This window comes from Maniola hyperantus, chromosome 23 (assembly GCF_902806685.2).
Source record: "Maniola hyperantus chromosome 23, iAphHyp1.2, whole genome shotgun sequence".
NCBI classification, from domain to species: Eukaryota; Metazoa; Arthropoda; class Insecta; order Lepidoptera; family Nymphalidae; genus Maniola; species Maniola hyperantus.
In genome coordinates this window covers 2515049-2530893 of record NC_048558.1, presented here as the reverse complement: position 1 = coordinate 2530893, position 15845 = coordinate 2515049, and the positions used below count along the sequence as shown (strand labels likewise).

Sequence of the window (15845 nt, the reverse complement as noted above, 5' to 3'; positions counted from 1 at the left end):
ATAATAAAAAAACTGCATGATCACAGTCATGGCACGACAATACGGAACTAGGAATCAATTAGCTCCACACTAGTTGACGTTCGTCAGCCAACCTTTTGTTTTGCGTACCTACTGATGAAATAACAGTACCTACTTACTATCGAATACCCTTGCGCAAACATATTCTCTCAACAGAAGCAAGTGGAATCAATCAAGGATGCAAACTTACCTAGAATTTACAAAATTCAGTCTTGGAAAAGTTTCGTGTTCAAAGTTGCGTGCTATTCGACACAAGATGGCAGCACCAATTGTTGAAAATTGTTATTTATGCCGTAAAATTAGTAATTTAAATTTTAAGTAATAGGTAGGTACCTTTTTAAAAATTATTTAAAGATTATTTTTATCAAAATTTGACTTACATAATACCTAGTTTTTTTTTTCCTATTAAAGCATTCATATAAAAAAATGTCAATAGATGGCGCAGTCTAAGTCTTACGAGTTTTCCTAATTGCTGAAGAGATGTCACTATTATTCTAAGATTAAATTCGTGATATTCAAATAAAAATCAAATATAAAGCCATTGATAATAATCAAAACTAACAATTTAATAGAGAAAGTATTTAAAGATTCGAATTAATTTTATTTAAAGTTAGAGTATGCACAACCTTACAACCTTACTCTTACCTATACCACAGTTTTACGATATAGGTCGTAAAATCGTACCTCTACGTACTTAATTCTAAAAAAACACGAACTTACACGAGTGACCAACAATTAATATCAAGTTCTTACTGCGCATGCAAAAAGTTAGCAGTTACAAATTAATAATTTCACGGCGAGTTATTCTAACAACATTGATTATTCTTGGCAATTTCTTTCTAACGTTATGTCTCCTCGTGGCAGCACTATTTTAGTAATGCTTAGATCGATTTGTTTATATTTTGTATTCCACAATATAGCGCCTGTTAATTTAAAGAGTAAAGTACCTATTTTATTTTTATTTCCAAGTATTTCTGACGAAAGTGTGATATTTTTTTTATTCTAAGTAAAACTAAAGTCTGAGCATGACTTTATAAAATAGTGTCAAGCTTACGGTGGATTTATGTTAGACGATGCGACAAAGAATTCAACCTCAAGAGTACGCATATACAAGGTTTTGCATGAAAACAAAATCGTAAAATGTTGGCGGGTGACAGGGGAGAATGCTTTGTTGTGATTGGTGGACTCAAAAGTTACGTAATCAAGACAATGTGCGGAATGAGGGTACTGAAAGAGCGTGGGCCGACTTTTATGCTAAGCAACTGCCTAAGATTGGCGATCGGGGGTGTCCGGCTATTAGGCGTCTATACGTGGTGGTCTGTTGACGATGCACAGGTGCTAGAATGGAAACCTTGCACCGAAAAGCACAGCGTTGGAAGATCCCCGCTAGGTGGACAGACGGCGCTAAAGGAGTCGCATGGAGCCGCTGGATTCAGGCGGCGAGATTGTGGCGCGTGGAAGTCTCTACAAGAGACCTAACTATAAACCTACTTAGACACCATCACGTCGATTTGTTGCTCCGTTGCGACGCGATTGAAAGTCAAACCAACAAACAAACATACTTACGCATTTTTTTAAAAAGAATATTAGCCATGTTAGTCATGACTAATATTCCCCTTTCCCCTCGACAATAGTACAATGGATGGGACTTGAACCGCCGACCTTTCGGATAGTCCACTCCTTAACCATTGAGCTAATGAGGCTATTTACAATGTGGGTAGTGATTTGCCAGCGCAGCCCATCTCGCCATTCTTGCGAACATGTAAATGCACCTTTAGCCAACTATAAGTCAAAATAATAGTCCCTTTTTCCTTTCAACAAATTTTCAACCTTTTTTCAGAATATGACGTCATTGTCATACCCATATACAACGTACCACACAGTCATAACGATCCAAAGATACAAGCACGGCCAAGGCTAAACAAATTCAGAAGTAATAATGATCTCTTCAGGTTAGACATAAGCCATTATGATGAAGCCACAGAAATGATAGACATAGACAACTTTGATTATAACAACGACCGTGATAGTGAGGAAAATCAGATGTTAACCATAGATCAACATCTAGCGAGATATGGAGAGGACAGGATAGTCGGTGGCGTCGAGGTTGATATTAATTTGTATCCTTACCATGTTGCTTATGGGACCAACTGTGGTGGTGCTATCATTGATAAGAAATGGGTGCTCACGGCTGGGCATTGTGGGTAAGCTTTGAGAAACCTTTTTTTTAATTTAGATACAAGTTAGCCCTTGACTGCAATCTCACCTGGTGGTAAGTGATGGCTAACCCATGCCCCTTTTGGTTTGTACAAGGCATCGTACCGGAACGCTAAATCGCTTGGCGGCATGGCTTTGCCGGTAGGATGGTAACTAGCCATGGCCGAAGCCTCCCACCAGACCAGGCAAGAGAAATTATAAAATTCCAAACCCTGCCAGGAATCGAATCCGGGACCTCCTGCTTATAAAACCACATTGGTGCACACTGCATCAAGGAGGTTTTATTATTATTATTATTCAGGTACAAGTTAGACCTTGACTGCAATCTCACCTGGTGCTAAGTGATGATGATGCAGTTTAAGATGAAAGCGGGCTAACCTGGAAGGGGTATGGCAGTTTTTTTATTATTAAACCCATCACCCCTTTAGTTTCTAGTTTCTACACGACATCGTATCGTATAATCGAGGTTGTATAAAAAAGGCGGTCGTCAAATCCACTTGATTTTTTAGTAAGAAGACATACATAAGAGTTGGTTCCAAATATTTGAACCAAGGCAAAAAAATCGTTGTAAGGAGGAGTTTCATCCATCCTTTGTGGACAGCCAAGAACAAGGCCCATCCATTCGACTACGACTACCAACTTCTTGAACTGGACGAAGATTTGAAGTTCGATGAGAACGTCCAACCTGTGAAACTAGCTCATATGGAAGATATGGTGGTTGGTAAAGTCGTCACTGTTACTGGCTGGGGAAATACGAAAGAGAACGTAAGTGGAAAACTATGATACAGTACGGGACCGAAAGTAATGTACATCGACCTTTAGAAGGCGATAAGTAGCAATTTTGTAGAGCACCGTCTCTGTCATTGAGACCGATAAAACGTCACAGAGACAACGCTCTACAAAGCCGAAATGTCATTCTGAAAGCCGATCTACATTACTTTCGGCTGCGTACTGTACGGTCATTGTCAAACAATAGACGACAGCTGCACATAGGTCTCTTGTAGGGACTTCCATAACCACATGGTTTCGACTCGGTGGGTTTCGCGCTACCTGGATCCAGCGGCTCCCTGCGACTCATTTCATGTTGTCTTGACATCTATCTAGTGGAAGGTCTACCAACGCTGTGCTTTAAAGCATTCCAGCATGTTGGGACCTCAATGTCTATTGGTTTTGCGAATCATGTGACACACATTGACTTCACAACACGTTGGGCTATGTCAATTTTGGTTCTCATACGAGTCACAGGGATCTCCCAATTTTACGTAGGCACTTAAGTACAGTCTTACAGTACCCGGCAGGAAATATTGTAGATATATTATATTAATTAGGTATAATTAGCGCTATAATATATTTTTATTTTCTGTGTAGTTCGCCGCTGAAATTAGCTAAGTACTGTGACCGAAACGGTTTTGTTACCTTTCACTATCTTATTTTAAAGCGATACGTGTTAAAATAAGAAGTACCTAGCCTACCTAGTGGCTACATAACTATTAATGAAAGTATATTTGATAAATAATTATCATCGCGTTCATACAATGTATATTTTGCCATTACGAATGGAAAAGACTTAAAATTCGTTAATTAAGTTATGTTAATTGTATGAAAATTGAAAACAATTGGCGATTTTTGTTGCAGTCAATTAAAATTCTGTATTCAATAGTAAACGTACCCTGTGTAGAACCCATTTTGAGAACTCACTCACCATTTTTGTTCGGAAAAAATGGCCAGTGAGTTCTCAAGATGCAACGGTACGACAATAGTAATGTACCTACAATAGTAAAACCTTTCGGAATTCAGTCCACTTACTAAACGTTGAGCTATTGAGGCTCATTGTTCCGTTGCAAAACGTAATTTTTTTTTAAAGAATATTAGCCATTTTAAATGACTAATATTCCCCTTTCCTCTCCAACTAAGCCTCAAGCTTGTGCTAGGAGTAGGTACGACAATAGTGCAACGGGCGGGGTTTGAACCGTCGACCTTTCGGTTTTCAGTCCACTCCTCTACCCGTTGAGCTATTGAGGCTTAATTAATTGAAGGACAAACCAAGTAACAATGATAATCGTATTGTTTTAACGTAAGGATTTAAGTGGTGCTGGAATGGCGACCTCGCACCGGAAGACGCAGCGTTGGAAGACCCCCCCACTAGGTGGACGGACGACATCAGACGAGTCGCAGGGAGCCGCCGGATCCAGGCGGCGTAAGACCGTGGCATGTGGAACTCCCTACAAGAGACCTATGTCCAGCAGTGGACGTTTATCGGTTGATGATGATGATGATGAAGGGTTTAATGCAAGCTAATTATCTTCAGGGTCCATATTCTAACGTCCTGCGAGCGGTCCGTGTGCCAATCATTTCGAAAGAAAATTGCCAGCAAGTCCCGTTCCCTTACTTCAGAGGAGCGCTGACTCCCAGGATGTTTTGCGCTGGCTTCGTCGAGGGGAAGAAGGATGCTTGTCAGGTGAAAACAGATAGTATTCGTCTCGTCTGGTGGGAGGCCTCGGCAAAGCCGTGCCGCCAAGCAATTTAGCGTTCCGGTACGATGCCGTGTAGAAACCAAAGGTGTATGGGTTTAATAAAAACTGCCATACTCCTTCCAGGTTAGCCCGCTCTTACCTTAGACTGCATCGTCACTTACCATCAGGTGAGATTGCAGTCAAGGGCTAACTTGTATCTGAATAAAAAAATATTAAAAATTTTTGGAATAGGGTTAGTTTATGAGGCTATTATTAGGTCCTTACAGATGAAATTGCTGTTTTGTAAGGAAGGAACATAAAGTCGTTTTTTTTAATATAATATACTAGCTTATGCTCGCAACTTCGTCCGCGTGGACTATACAAATTTCAAACCCCTATTTCACCCCCTTAGGGGTTGAATTTTCTAAAAACCCTTTCTTAACTGATGCCTACGTCGTAATAGCTATCTACGTGCCAAATTTCAGCCCGATCCGTCCTGTAGTTAAAGCTGTGCGTTGATAGATCAGTCAGTCAGTCAGTCAGTCAGTCAGTCAGTCAGTCAGTCACCTTTTCCTTTTATATATTTAGATAATACTAGCTTATACCCCCGACCTCATCCGCGTGAAGTACACAAATTTCGAACCCCTATTTCACCCCCTTAAGGGTTGAATTTTCGAAAATACTTTCTTGGCGGATGCCTACGTTATAATAGATATCTGCATGCCAAATTTCAGCCCGATCCGTCCATTAGTTTGAGCTGTGCGTTGATAGGTCAGTCAGGTCAATCAGTCAATCAGTCACCTTTTCCTTTTATATATTTAGATTTTTTGTTGCTACTTACAGGGTGACTCAGGCGGTCCAGCAGTGGCCTACGATAGACTGCTGGGCATGGTATCGTTTGGCTACGGCTGCGCGACGCCTGGCTCCTACGGCGTCTACAGCAAAGTGGCCAAAGTCAGGTCTTGGATAGAGGAAGTGACTAACCTAACGTTAGACTAACTTGGAAATTAAAATATTTTTTTTTCGATTGTATTTATTTTACTATCATATTTTTTTTTTTAATTATAGACTACCGCTTGGCTGCAATCAGACCTAATGATGCAGCCTAAGATGGAACGCGTTTGCCTAGAAGACTCCTATTCACTCTCAACTTGAAGGTACCCATATTATAATCGGACGGGAAAACTGATGCTGGAACAGTGTTCCAAATCATAGTTCACGGTTCGGATTAGAAATGAGGAGGCAAATCGCTTCGTACGTACCTATCCGTAGAATTTCGACTACGTACGGGTGCAGACCTTGGCGATGCCTTGTGGCAATTCAGAGCAAATAGCGCAAGTGTCATTATGGAGAACTCTCAGTTATGCAGGTTTCCTCACGATGTTTTCCTTCACCGTTAAAGCAAGTGATATTTTAATTACTTAAAAACGCACATAACTCCGAAAAGTTATAGAGGTGCGTGCCATGGATCAATCCGATTAGGAGGCGGATGAACTAACCATTAGGCTATCACATGTACTTAATGGAATAAAAAAGATTTCCAAATAGAAGCAAAAACTAACACCCTAGGCCATTGACTTATATATTACTTCGTATGGGTATTACCTTTTATAATAAAATCCCGCAAACTATTTTGGACTTACCTTTGCACAAGTTTAAAAAATCTATTAAAAATATGCTCCTGAAAAAAGCATATTACACAATTGAAGATTATCTAAATGATAAAAGAGCGTGGATTTGACCTGCAGCTAGTTCCAGCAACGCACAAGACTACAAATACTATTTTATACATGGCATAATCTTGTACCTATATCAAATATTTGTAAAGAGCAACCGCCGAGTTTCTTGCTGGTTCTTCTCGGTAGGAAAGGCATTCCGAACCAGTGGTAGATGCATCCGACTATTCGTAAGTGCTTGCAAAAGTTTATACGAATAAAAAAGATTTTTATTTTTATTTTTATTTTTTTATGGACACGGACACTGGACAGGGTTATTGAACAAACAAAATGGCACCAACTCATTGGTGCTTATGCACCAATGCAACCTCAGTGACGTCTGGATTTCAAACGGGTTGTTCATTAGTATCTAAGAGGTGGCGTTGATTTATTTGGTTTGTAAACCGTGAAAAATTTTGTTCGCTTCATATCTTGTCATTTACTTGTATATCGATGCCCTAGGCTCTGAATACCAAACTCGCACAAACCAAAGTCAACAAAATTCAAGATATCCAATGAACCAAAAGCTTAATTTGCTTTAATCCTTTTAAAAGCTTAATTTGCTTTGCAATTGTGCATTGTAAGGTCTACATCTCCTGAGGATGCTCCGGTGTCGGGGCGAAACGTGCGTCGATTGTGTTTGGGATTTGTGTGGCGCTGCGTGGTGGTGGTGCGTATTGCTTGCCTGGTGGCTGCTTCTTCCTGCATGTTTAGCAGTGGGAGGGCGGGCGGTGCATTTCGCATGCTGCATGTTGCACCATACAGATTCGACCTGTTTCAGCGGATTACAGCAAATTAAGCTTTTGGTTCATTGTATATCATGGACTTCCGCAAAGTAACGCCTGCTTCTATACAACATATACAAAATTCAAGAGTTACGTAATCTTGCCGGAAGTCACGGGCAAAATTCCACCGCATTTGACACAAATGGGGATCCAATCCAGGGCCCCCAGTGTACCGGACACTAGAGATGGTCAATATTGCTACTTTTAAAGCATTTTCATTTGGTAAAATTGTTATTTTTCTTCACAGTGATTTCACAGGTGATTTTTAACTTAAAGTGATTTTAAATCAAATCAAATCATTTTTTTTTATTGCGAATGTGGGTAAACAATGCAGATGTTACAAAAACAATAAAGGTAGAGCCAAAATCGGCCTATTAGCATGCAATTTTTATTAATTTTCACACTTATTATCGTTTGCTACATTAATTTAACTAGCAGCTATGATCAAGATCAATAACGCTAATATTTCACAGGTGGTTTTTCACGGAAAGTGAATTTTTGCATTTAAAATAGTTTCCTATATTAATTTGACTTGATATTTTTCTCTTTCTAACGTGAACCGATGCAAGTTTTCTCGCTTGCACACTTTTTAGTGCCTTACGTTGGGTGGAATAACTATATCCACGCGCGAAATTAAAAAATGAAGTGGTATTAAATAAAATGATTTTCAAACTGTAAGATTTTATTTATTGCTTGTTCTCAGCCTACTTGAAGACCTACATCTATATATTATATATAAAAGGAAAAGGTGACTGACTAACTGACTGACTGATCAACGCACAGCTCAAACTACTGGACGGATCACGCTAAAATTCGGCATGCAGATAGCTATTATAACGTAGGCGTCCGCTAAGAAAGGATTCTTCAAAATGCAACCCCTAAAGGGGTAAAATAGGGGTTTGAAGTTTGTGTGAAAGTCTGTCAGTTTTGAAATTTGCAATTAACAGTATGACATATTTTATTAAGCTCATATTATGTTAAAATCTCGTAGTTAAAAATCAACCCGGGTGTAAAACAGGGGTTTAAAACTTGTGTAGTCCACGCGGACGAAGTCGCGGACATAAGCTAGTTAACTATACCTAATCTATTTCTCCTTGACTGACTTGACTAAGGTAAACAAGTAACTTCTCGCGGAAATGCGTAAGAGACGCGCTGTAACGTGGCCCATAGGTACAACCTTGTTACCGCGAATTGACAATGAAATCATGATGCGAGTGAAAACCCTAACTCCAGAAGTTCTAAAGCGCAGCGCTGGGCAAATCACGTCACTTACGGGTCTCTCCGCGAAGGTTTCTGCGATTTGTTTATCTTTTAATTCAGCTAATGAAAACTAAAGTAGCTGTACCGAATACTTAATAAGCTTATAGGTTAGCCGTTAGATGTTAATAATTATAGTAGACGCAATTGTATTGTAAAACTATATTAGTATTTAAAGTTTTAAGGCTACAATTTGTACGCCTTACATAGGCATGAAATAGTGTGACATAAAAATTGTACCAATACCGTACCTACATAGTACATACATAAATATTTCAACAAATAAATTGTCTTTCATTTTTAGGGTTCCGTACCTCAAAAGGAAAAACGGAACCCTTATAGAATCACTTTGTTGTCTATCTGTCTGTCTGTCTGTCTGTCCGTCTGTCTGTCAAGAAACCTACGGGGTACTTCCCGTTGACCTAGAATCATGAAATTTGGTAGGTAGGTAGATCTTATAGCTGACATTTGAGAAAAAATCTGAAAACCGTGAATTTAGGATTAGATCACACAAAAAAAATTAAATTGTGGTCATGAACTAATAATTAGTATTTTCAACTTTCGAAGTGAGTGACTATATCAAGTGGGGTATCATATGAAAGGTCTTCAGCTGTAAATTCTAAAACAGATTTTTATTTATTTTTATGCATCATAGTTTTTGAATTATCGTGCAAAATGTCGAAAAAATACGACTGTAGTACGGAACCCTCATTGCGCGAGCCTGACTCGCACTTGGCCGGTTTTTTGATTTGATTTTAATATTATGAAAATACTTTTGAGGTGATTTTTCATACGCTTGTGAAAATGTGGTCCACCTCTACAGGCCAGCCTGCCTTATTAATGAAGTAAAATCGGTAATGATCGTGTTTGGCAAATTTCCAAATTCTAAACATCACACGCGGATGCTGCTATCTAATTCATTAACTAATAACATATTTTAATATGGGCAACCATTTTGATATCGAGTTTTGGTTTTAAAACCGTAACCACTAGCTTGATCACTGCTTTTTTGATCAGGTATATTCAGGTTTGTAACCAGAACGCTAGCAAAAACGAAGACAGGTGATACTACTGATGATTACTGATAATAAAAAACGCGAAAAAAAAGACCTATATCTTGTAAAAGTTCACGATATATTGCAAATGAAACATCTGACTGACCCTAGAGCTCAACGAACGTTGCGTAAGTAGGCCATTCGGAGTCAATCCCACGTCGTAGGTGGGGCATTGACCCGAGTTTTGCACGCTATATATTGCGGGGTGGTAAAATACTAAATCACTAAAACTACAAAATGAGGCAAATGGTTACTGGTATTGGATTGTGTTTAGGTAGGTAGGTATACAATAACGCTAAGTTTTTGCAAGTGTTCTGGTTACATCCTGTATATAGGCATGCAATATACTGTATGTAAATAAATAAGTAGGATTTTTTCTGATAAAATTTCTATTGTTTGGTTTAGCTAATAGTTAGGTAGGTAGGTACATAAAGCGTGTTTGTCCAATTATAATAAACACAACATGCGTGAAATTCACTGATGATGTTAATATTGTTGTTGCTTGTTATCGACTTCATCACTGTGATTGGGTTAGTTGTTTTTTTTCAATTCAATACTTTTTTTTTTCATTTGCAATCTTTATAAAAAGCTCACTAATTGGCTGATCTATCAATGCACAGCTCAAACTACTGGACAGGCTGAAATTTGGCATGCAGATAGCTACTTATGACGTAGACATCCGCAAAGAAAGGATTTTTTGAAAATTCAAACCCTAAAGGCTTAAAATAGGGGTTTGAAATTTGTGTAGTCCACGCGGACGAAGAGGCAATGGCCAGCGCACATAGTTCAAAATTAATTGAGAATTATCGATTGATAGGCGTTGGGGTCTCAAGGTGCTGAAATGGTGACCTAGCACCGGAAAGAGCAGCTTTAAAACACATTATCATCAACTAATAGACGTCCACTGCTGGACATAGGTCTCTTGTAGGGACCACACGCCACGGTCTTGCGCCGCCTGGATCCAGCGGCTCCCTGCGACTGGTCTGATGTCGTCCGTCCACCTAGTGGGGAGTCTTCCAACGCTGCGTCTTCCGGTGCGAGGTCGCCATTCCAGCACCTTGGGACCCCAACGTCTATCGTTTGTACGAAGTATGTGCCCTGCCCATTGCCACTTCAGCTTCGCAACCCGTTGAGCTATGTCGGTTACTCTAGTTCTCCTACGGATCTCCTCATTCCTGATTTGATCACGTAGAACATTACGTACGTACGTGGGCGGATGTTTCAACGTAGAGCGTTGGAACACCCTCCACTAATACCTATAAGTAATTGTACAAACTACATCGAACGAGTCACAGGGAGCCGCTAGATTCAGATGGCGTAAGCGGCAAGACCGTGGCATGTGGAAGTCCCTACAAGAGACCTATCTACAGCGCAGTGGAGGTCTACCAGTTGTTGATGATGATGATTTTTATGGTTTTGTAGGATTCTCGGAGGTTATGACATAGACATCCAAGCGGCTCCGTATCAAGTCAACTATGGTGACATCTGTGGTGGTGTGATCATTCATAAGAAATGGGTTTTAACCGTAGCGCATTGCGGGTAAAATTTTCACGATAAGTTTCTGCTGAAAATTCATACTTTCATACTAATATTATAAATGCGAAAGTGTGTCTATCTGTCTGTCTGTCTGTTTGTCTGTCTGCGAGCTTTTCATTGCTCATCCAATTTACAAAATTTGGTACAGAGTAAGCTTTCAAGAGTTCAAGAGTTTCAAAGAGTTCCCGCGGGATTTTTAAAAAACGAATATTATCCACACGGATGACGTCGCGGCCATCATCTGCTTTGGTAATTATCTATCTAAATATATAAAAGGAAAATGTGACTGACTGACTGACTGACTGACTGACTGACTGACTGACTGACTGACTGACTGACTGATCTATCAACGTACAGCTCAAACTACTGGACGGATCGGGCTGAAATTTTGCATGCAGATAGCTATTATGACGTAGGCATCCGCTAAGAAAGGATTTTTGAAAATTCAACCCCTAAGGGGGTAAAATAGGGGTATGAAATTTGTGTAGTCCACGCGGACGAAGTCGCGAGCATAAGCTAGTTTCATAATAAAATAATTTTAGTTCTGAATACTTCATCCGTGTTGGAAGCAAATATCGCCTCAAATCTTCTAAAGTTGAAGTAAGAAATCATTTCATACATCCCCTGTACAAAAGGAACCACTCGTTCGACTATGACGTGCAACTGTTGGAGTTGTACAGGGCACTGCGTTTTGGAGAAACGGTGAAGAATATCGAACTAAGTAATGGAGAAATTGGAGAATTTATTTATGTTTCCGGTTGGGGATATTCGAGGGAAAAGGTAGGATTTGTGTATTACTTTCTTACATCTGCTGTACAAAAGGAACCACTCGTTCGACTACGACGAGTTGTACAGGGCACTGAGTTTTGGAGAAACGGTGAAGGGTGTCGAACTAAGTGATGGAGAAATTGGAGAATTTATTTACGTAGCCGTTTTGGGATATTCAAGGTATGATTGGTGTATTTAGTTAGTAGGTACCTACACAACTTTTACTAGGTGACTCTTGAAAGTTTATTTTTTTTAATTTCGCTTGACTGCACTCAGACCTGGTGGCAAGTGATGATCACAGAGTACTTTGTAAATATATGTGATGATGCAGCTTTAAGATAGAGCGCGCTTGCCTTATTCACTCTTGACTTGAAGGTATATAATTGGAGGGGAAACGGATGCGTTCCAAATCATTTCTTGTAATAAGCTAAATTTTAGGGTGACTACAGGAATATACTACAGCAAGTAAAAATGGATCTAGTGCCAAAAGAAAAATGTCAAAAGGTCCAAAATATGTGGTACAATCACACATTAACTTCGAGAATGTTCTGCGCTGGAGATAGTATGGCAGATGCTTGTCAGGTAATTTTATGTATAGTACGCGACAGGTCAAGATGGCAATCGGGGAGGGAACGCCCCGCATACCCGCACAGCCCCCGCGGTAACACGGTGCAGGCGAGTCCGAGTGACGTGCGGGTGTGCGAGGCATTCTCAAACGTGTGTGAACTCTCAGGCATCCAGGTTTTCTCGCGAAGTTTTACTTCACAGCAAGTATTATTATCTATTAATAACTAGCTTATGCTCGCAACTTCATCCGCGTGGAGTACAAAAATTTCAAACCTTAAATTAAATTTAAAATTAAATTTTCATAAATCCTTTCTTAGCGGATGCCTACGTCACAATAGTATAAATATATAAAATATTTTATTTTATTTTATTTTTATTTTAATAGCTATCTGCATGCCAAATTTCAGTCCGATCCGTCCAGTGGTTTGAGCGGTGCGTTGATAGATCAGTCAGTCAGTCACATTTTCCTTTTATATATTACTAGATGATGCCCGCGACTTCGTCCACGTGGATTTAGGTTTTTAAAAATCCCATGGGAACTCTTTGATTTTCCGGGATAAAAAGTAGCCTATGTCCTTTCCCAGGATCCAAGCTATCTCTGTACCAAATTTCGTCAAAATCGGTTGAGCGGATGGGCAGTAAAAGGCTAGCAGACAGACAGACACACTTTCGCATTTATAATATTATAGTGTGGATTATGTAGATTGTTTAAAACGTACATAACATAAGTTAGAGGTGCGTACCCGGGATCGAACCCCTGACCTCCCAAATAGGAGACGGATGTCTTAACCACTAGGCTATCACGGAGTTGGAAATAGAAACACAAAGGTTTTCCACGGGGCGACGAAGTCACGAGCTGAAAGAGACTTATGGAAAACATTTTACTAGTATTTTCCAGGGACAAACAATTTAAATTATTACTATTTGTATTGTCAGTTTAATTGATCAGGCTCGAGCGTGCAGTGATCTATTGACACCTAATAAATCTAGGTCCCAAACTCGATACAATACCCGAAGTGTTCACAATCAAGCCGAGTGATAAAATCGATTTTCATGCATTGTGCCTAGGTACTGCTCTTCGATAACGATGTAATGTAATATAGCAATACCTTATGCCCACGACTTCGTCCACGTGGACTACACTTTCAACCCCCTTTTTAGGGGTTGAATTTTCGAAAATCCTTTCTTAGCGGATGTCTACGTCATAACAGCTGTCTGCATGCCTTTCAGCCCGATCCGTTCAGTAGTTTGAGCTTTGCGTTGGCAGATCAGTCAGTCAATCAGTCAGTCAGCTTTTCTTCTAGATTAGCAGCTGTACTCCCAGATGTTCAATTTCGGGTGACGAGGTCCTACGTTCGATTGCCGCGGAGTAGGTACCATAAATTGGTATTGGATTTTTTGCCAAGAAATTCTTAACTAGTCCGGAATTAAGACGTTGGCGGTGTTTCACCCCTAGGAGTGCACAAAAGGCCGTTATCCGTTCTCCGGTCATATTTGATTGCCGTCCAATTCGACTAATGAGAGTACTTAAATTGTGCTATTCAAAAAATTAGTAAAGAGCAGTTACGCACGGTCGATAGTTGTTCGGTAACTCAGTCGACAGAATCTGTTATTTATATGTAGTAAATTAAAACTACCTGACTATTCATAAGCACTTGTAAAAAGTTCACTTGAATAAAACATATTCTATTCTATTCTATTCTATGGGAGTTGCCGTACCGATGGGCACGGAGTTGCGGCGACTTCGTGCGCATAGACACGGCAACTTCCATATAAATTACGTCAACTGAGTTGCCGGGCAACTATCGACCGTGCTTAGTGGCTCTAAGAGTCGAAAAAAATATGAAATCTTTTAAGGCCCAACAATTTCCACATGGGATAAAAAGTTGCCTATGTCACTTTCCGGGACGCGAGCTACCTCTGTACCAAATTTTTTACAAAACGGTTAAACGGATGGGCTTTTAAGAATCCCGTGGGAACTCTTTAATTTTCTGGGATAAAAAGTAGCCCATGTCCATCCCCGGGATGTAAGCTAGCTCTGTACGAAATTTTATCAAAAATAAAGAAACGGGCCGACTTGAGAACCACCTCCGTTTTCGGAAGTCGGTTAAAAATCGGTTAAACTGCTGGGCCTTGAAAAGCTAGCAGACAGACAGCCACACTTTCCCATTTATAAATTAGTGATATGGATTTTTAGAAACTGTTTAGGATAATTTAAGATCTTAAAAAAAAAGTACCAGGCACCCATACAGATTAGATAGGTATCTTGGCAGGGCGACAGTGGAGGAGCGGCGATGTCCTACAACCGTCTGGTCGGCGTCTCTTCCTTTGGTTTCGGTTGTGGTCGCGACGTCCCTGGCGTCTACATCAATGTGTCCAGCCCTAATATTAGACTATGGATCAGACGGTACACTGGTGTTCAATAAAAAATAAAAATCTAAAAAATCAAGAGTCTTTTTATTTTATACTTTACGGATGCTTTTTTATTATTATCATCATGATCAAGTCAACACATGTCCAGCTCACTACAGAGCACGGGTCTCCTCTCAGAATGAGAAGGGTTTTGGCCATAGTCCATTTGGCCTACCACGCCGCTGCATGGCCAAATGCGGATTTTTAGACTTCACACAGATGAAGCTATTAATGCTATTATTATTAACTAGCTTATGCTCGCGACTTCGTCCGCGTGGACTACAAAATTTCAAAACCCTATTTCACCCCCTTAGAAGTTGAATTTTCAAAAATCCTTTCTTAGCGGATCCCTACGTCATAATAGCTATCTGCATGCCAAATTTCAGCCCGATCCGTCCAGTAGTTTGAGCTGTGCGTTGATAGATCAGTCAGTCAGTCACCTTTCCCTTTTATATATATAGATAAATGTGTCGTATTTTTTTTTAAAGATTTATCTTGACAATTACTAAAGACAAAAAAGTAGCTAAGTTCGTCCTTGGAATTCAAACTGTAGGTATCTGTATTAAACTTCGTCAAAAACGGTTCAACAAATGGGCCGTAATAAGCTAGCTCCAAGGTGCTAGAATGGCGACCTCGCACCGGAAAGCGCAGCGTTGGAAGACCCCCCACTAGGCGGACAAACGACATCAAACGAGTCGCATTCATTTTTCCATATTCAAATCTAATTTCCTCGTTTTCAATTCGCCCGTCTACAAAACGGTAAATGCATTTCAAAATAAAAATCCACGCGAAAAATGCACCAATTTGTCTGCGAAAAGCAATAAAATGTTACAATTCATCCGTACCGACACGGCCATTAAAATCGGCGTATCAGCAGAAATTTCCAAGCGAAAAATCTCTGAAAAACATTTCCCATTTTCCCCGAAAACCCACCCCCTGTGCACCAGGACCTACATAAACACGCTATATATAATGTTAATGTAATTATCTGACTTCAATTTTGTATAAATACGTTTTTGTGTGCGTTTTAAACCTTCCTATGTGTTCGTGAATTCCTAGTAG

General features: G+C 39.9%; 1 protein-coding gene across 1 annotated transcript; it reads left to right on the top strand.

The window, feature by feature from the left end:
- Positions 1-853: 853 nt before the first annotated feature.
- Positions 854-14797, top strand: LOC117993200 (transmembrane protease serine 9-like). Its single transcript, XM_034980952.2, has 10 exons — positions 854-956; positions 1859-2222; positions 2745-3000; positions 4544-4693; positions 5532-5681; positions 10005-10030; positions 10923-11039; positions 11579-11816; positions 12243-12386; positions 14645-14797. Exons 1-10 carry the CDS (start codon positions 866-868, stop codon positions 14795-14797), a joined length of 1689 nt encoding a protein of 562 aa, XP_034836843.2. The 5' UTR covers positions 854-865.
- Positions 14798-15845: the final 1048 nt, after the last annotated feature.

Excerpts from the sequence above, each read along its gene's own strand:
- LOC117993200 (XM_034980952.2), top strand. The coding sequence starts at position 866 with ATGTCTCCTCGTGGCAGCACTATTTTAGTAATGCTTAGATCGATTTGT. Across the intron at positions 3,001-4,543 it reads GGGGAAATACGAAAGAGAAC|GGTCCATATTCTAACGTCCT; the intron begins GTAAGTGGAAAA and ends AATTATCTTCAG. Across the intron at positions 12,387-14,644 it reads GTATGGCAGATGCTTGTCAG|GGCGACAGTGGAGGAGCGGC; the intron begins GTAATTTTATGT and ends GTATCTTGGCAG.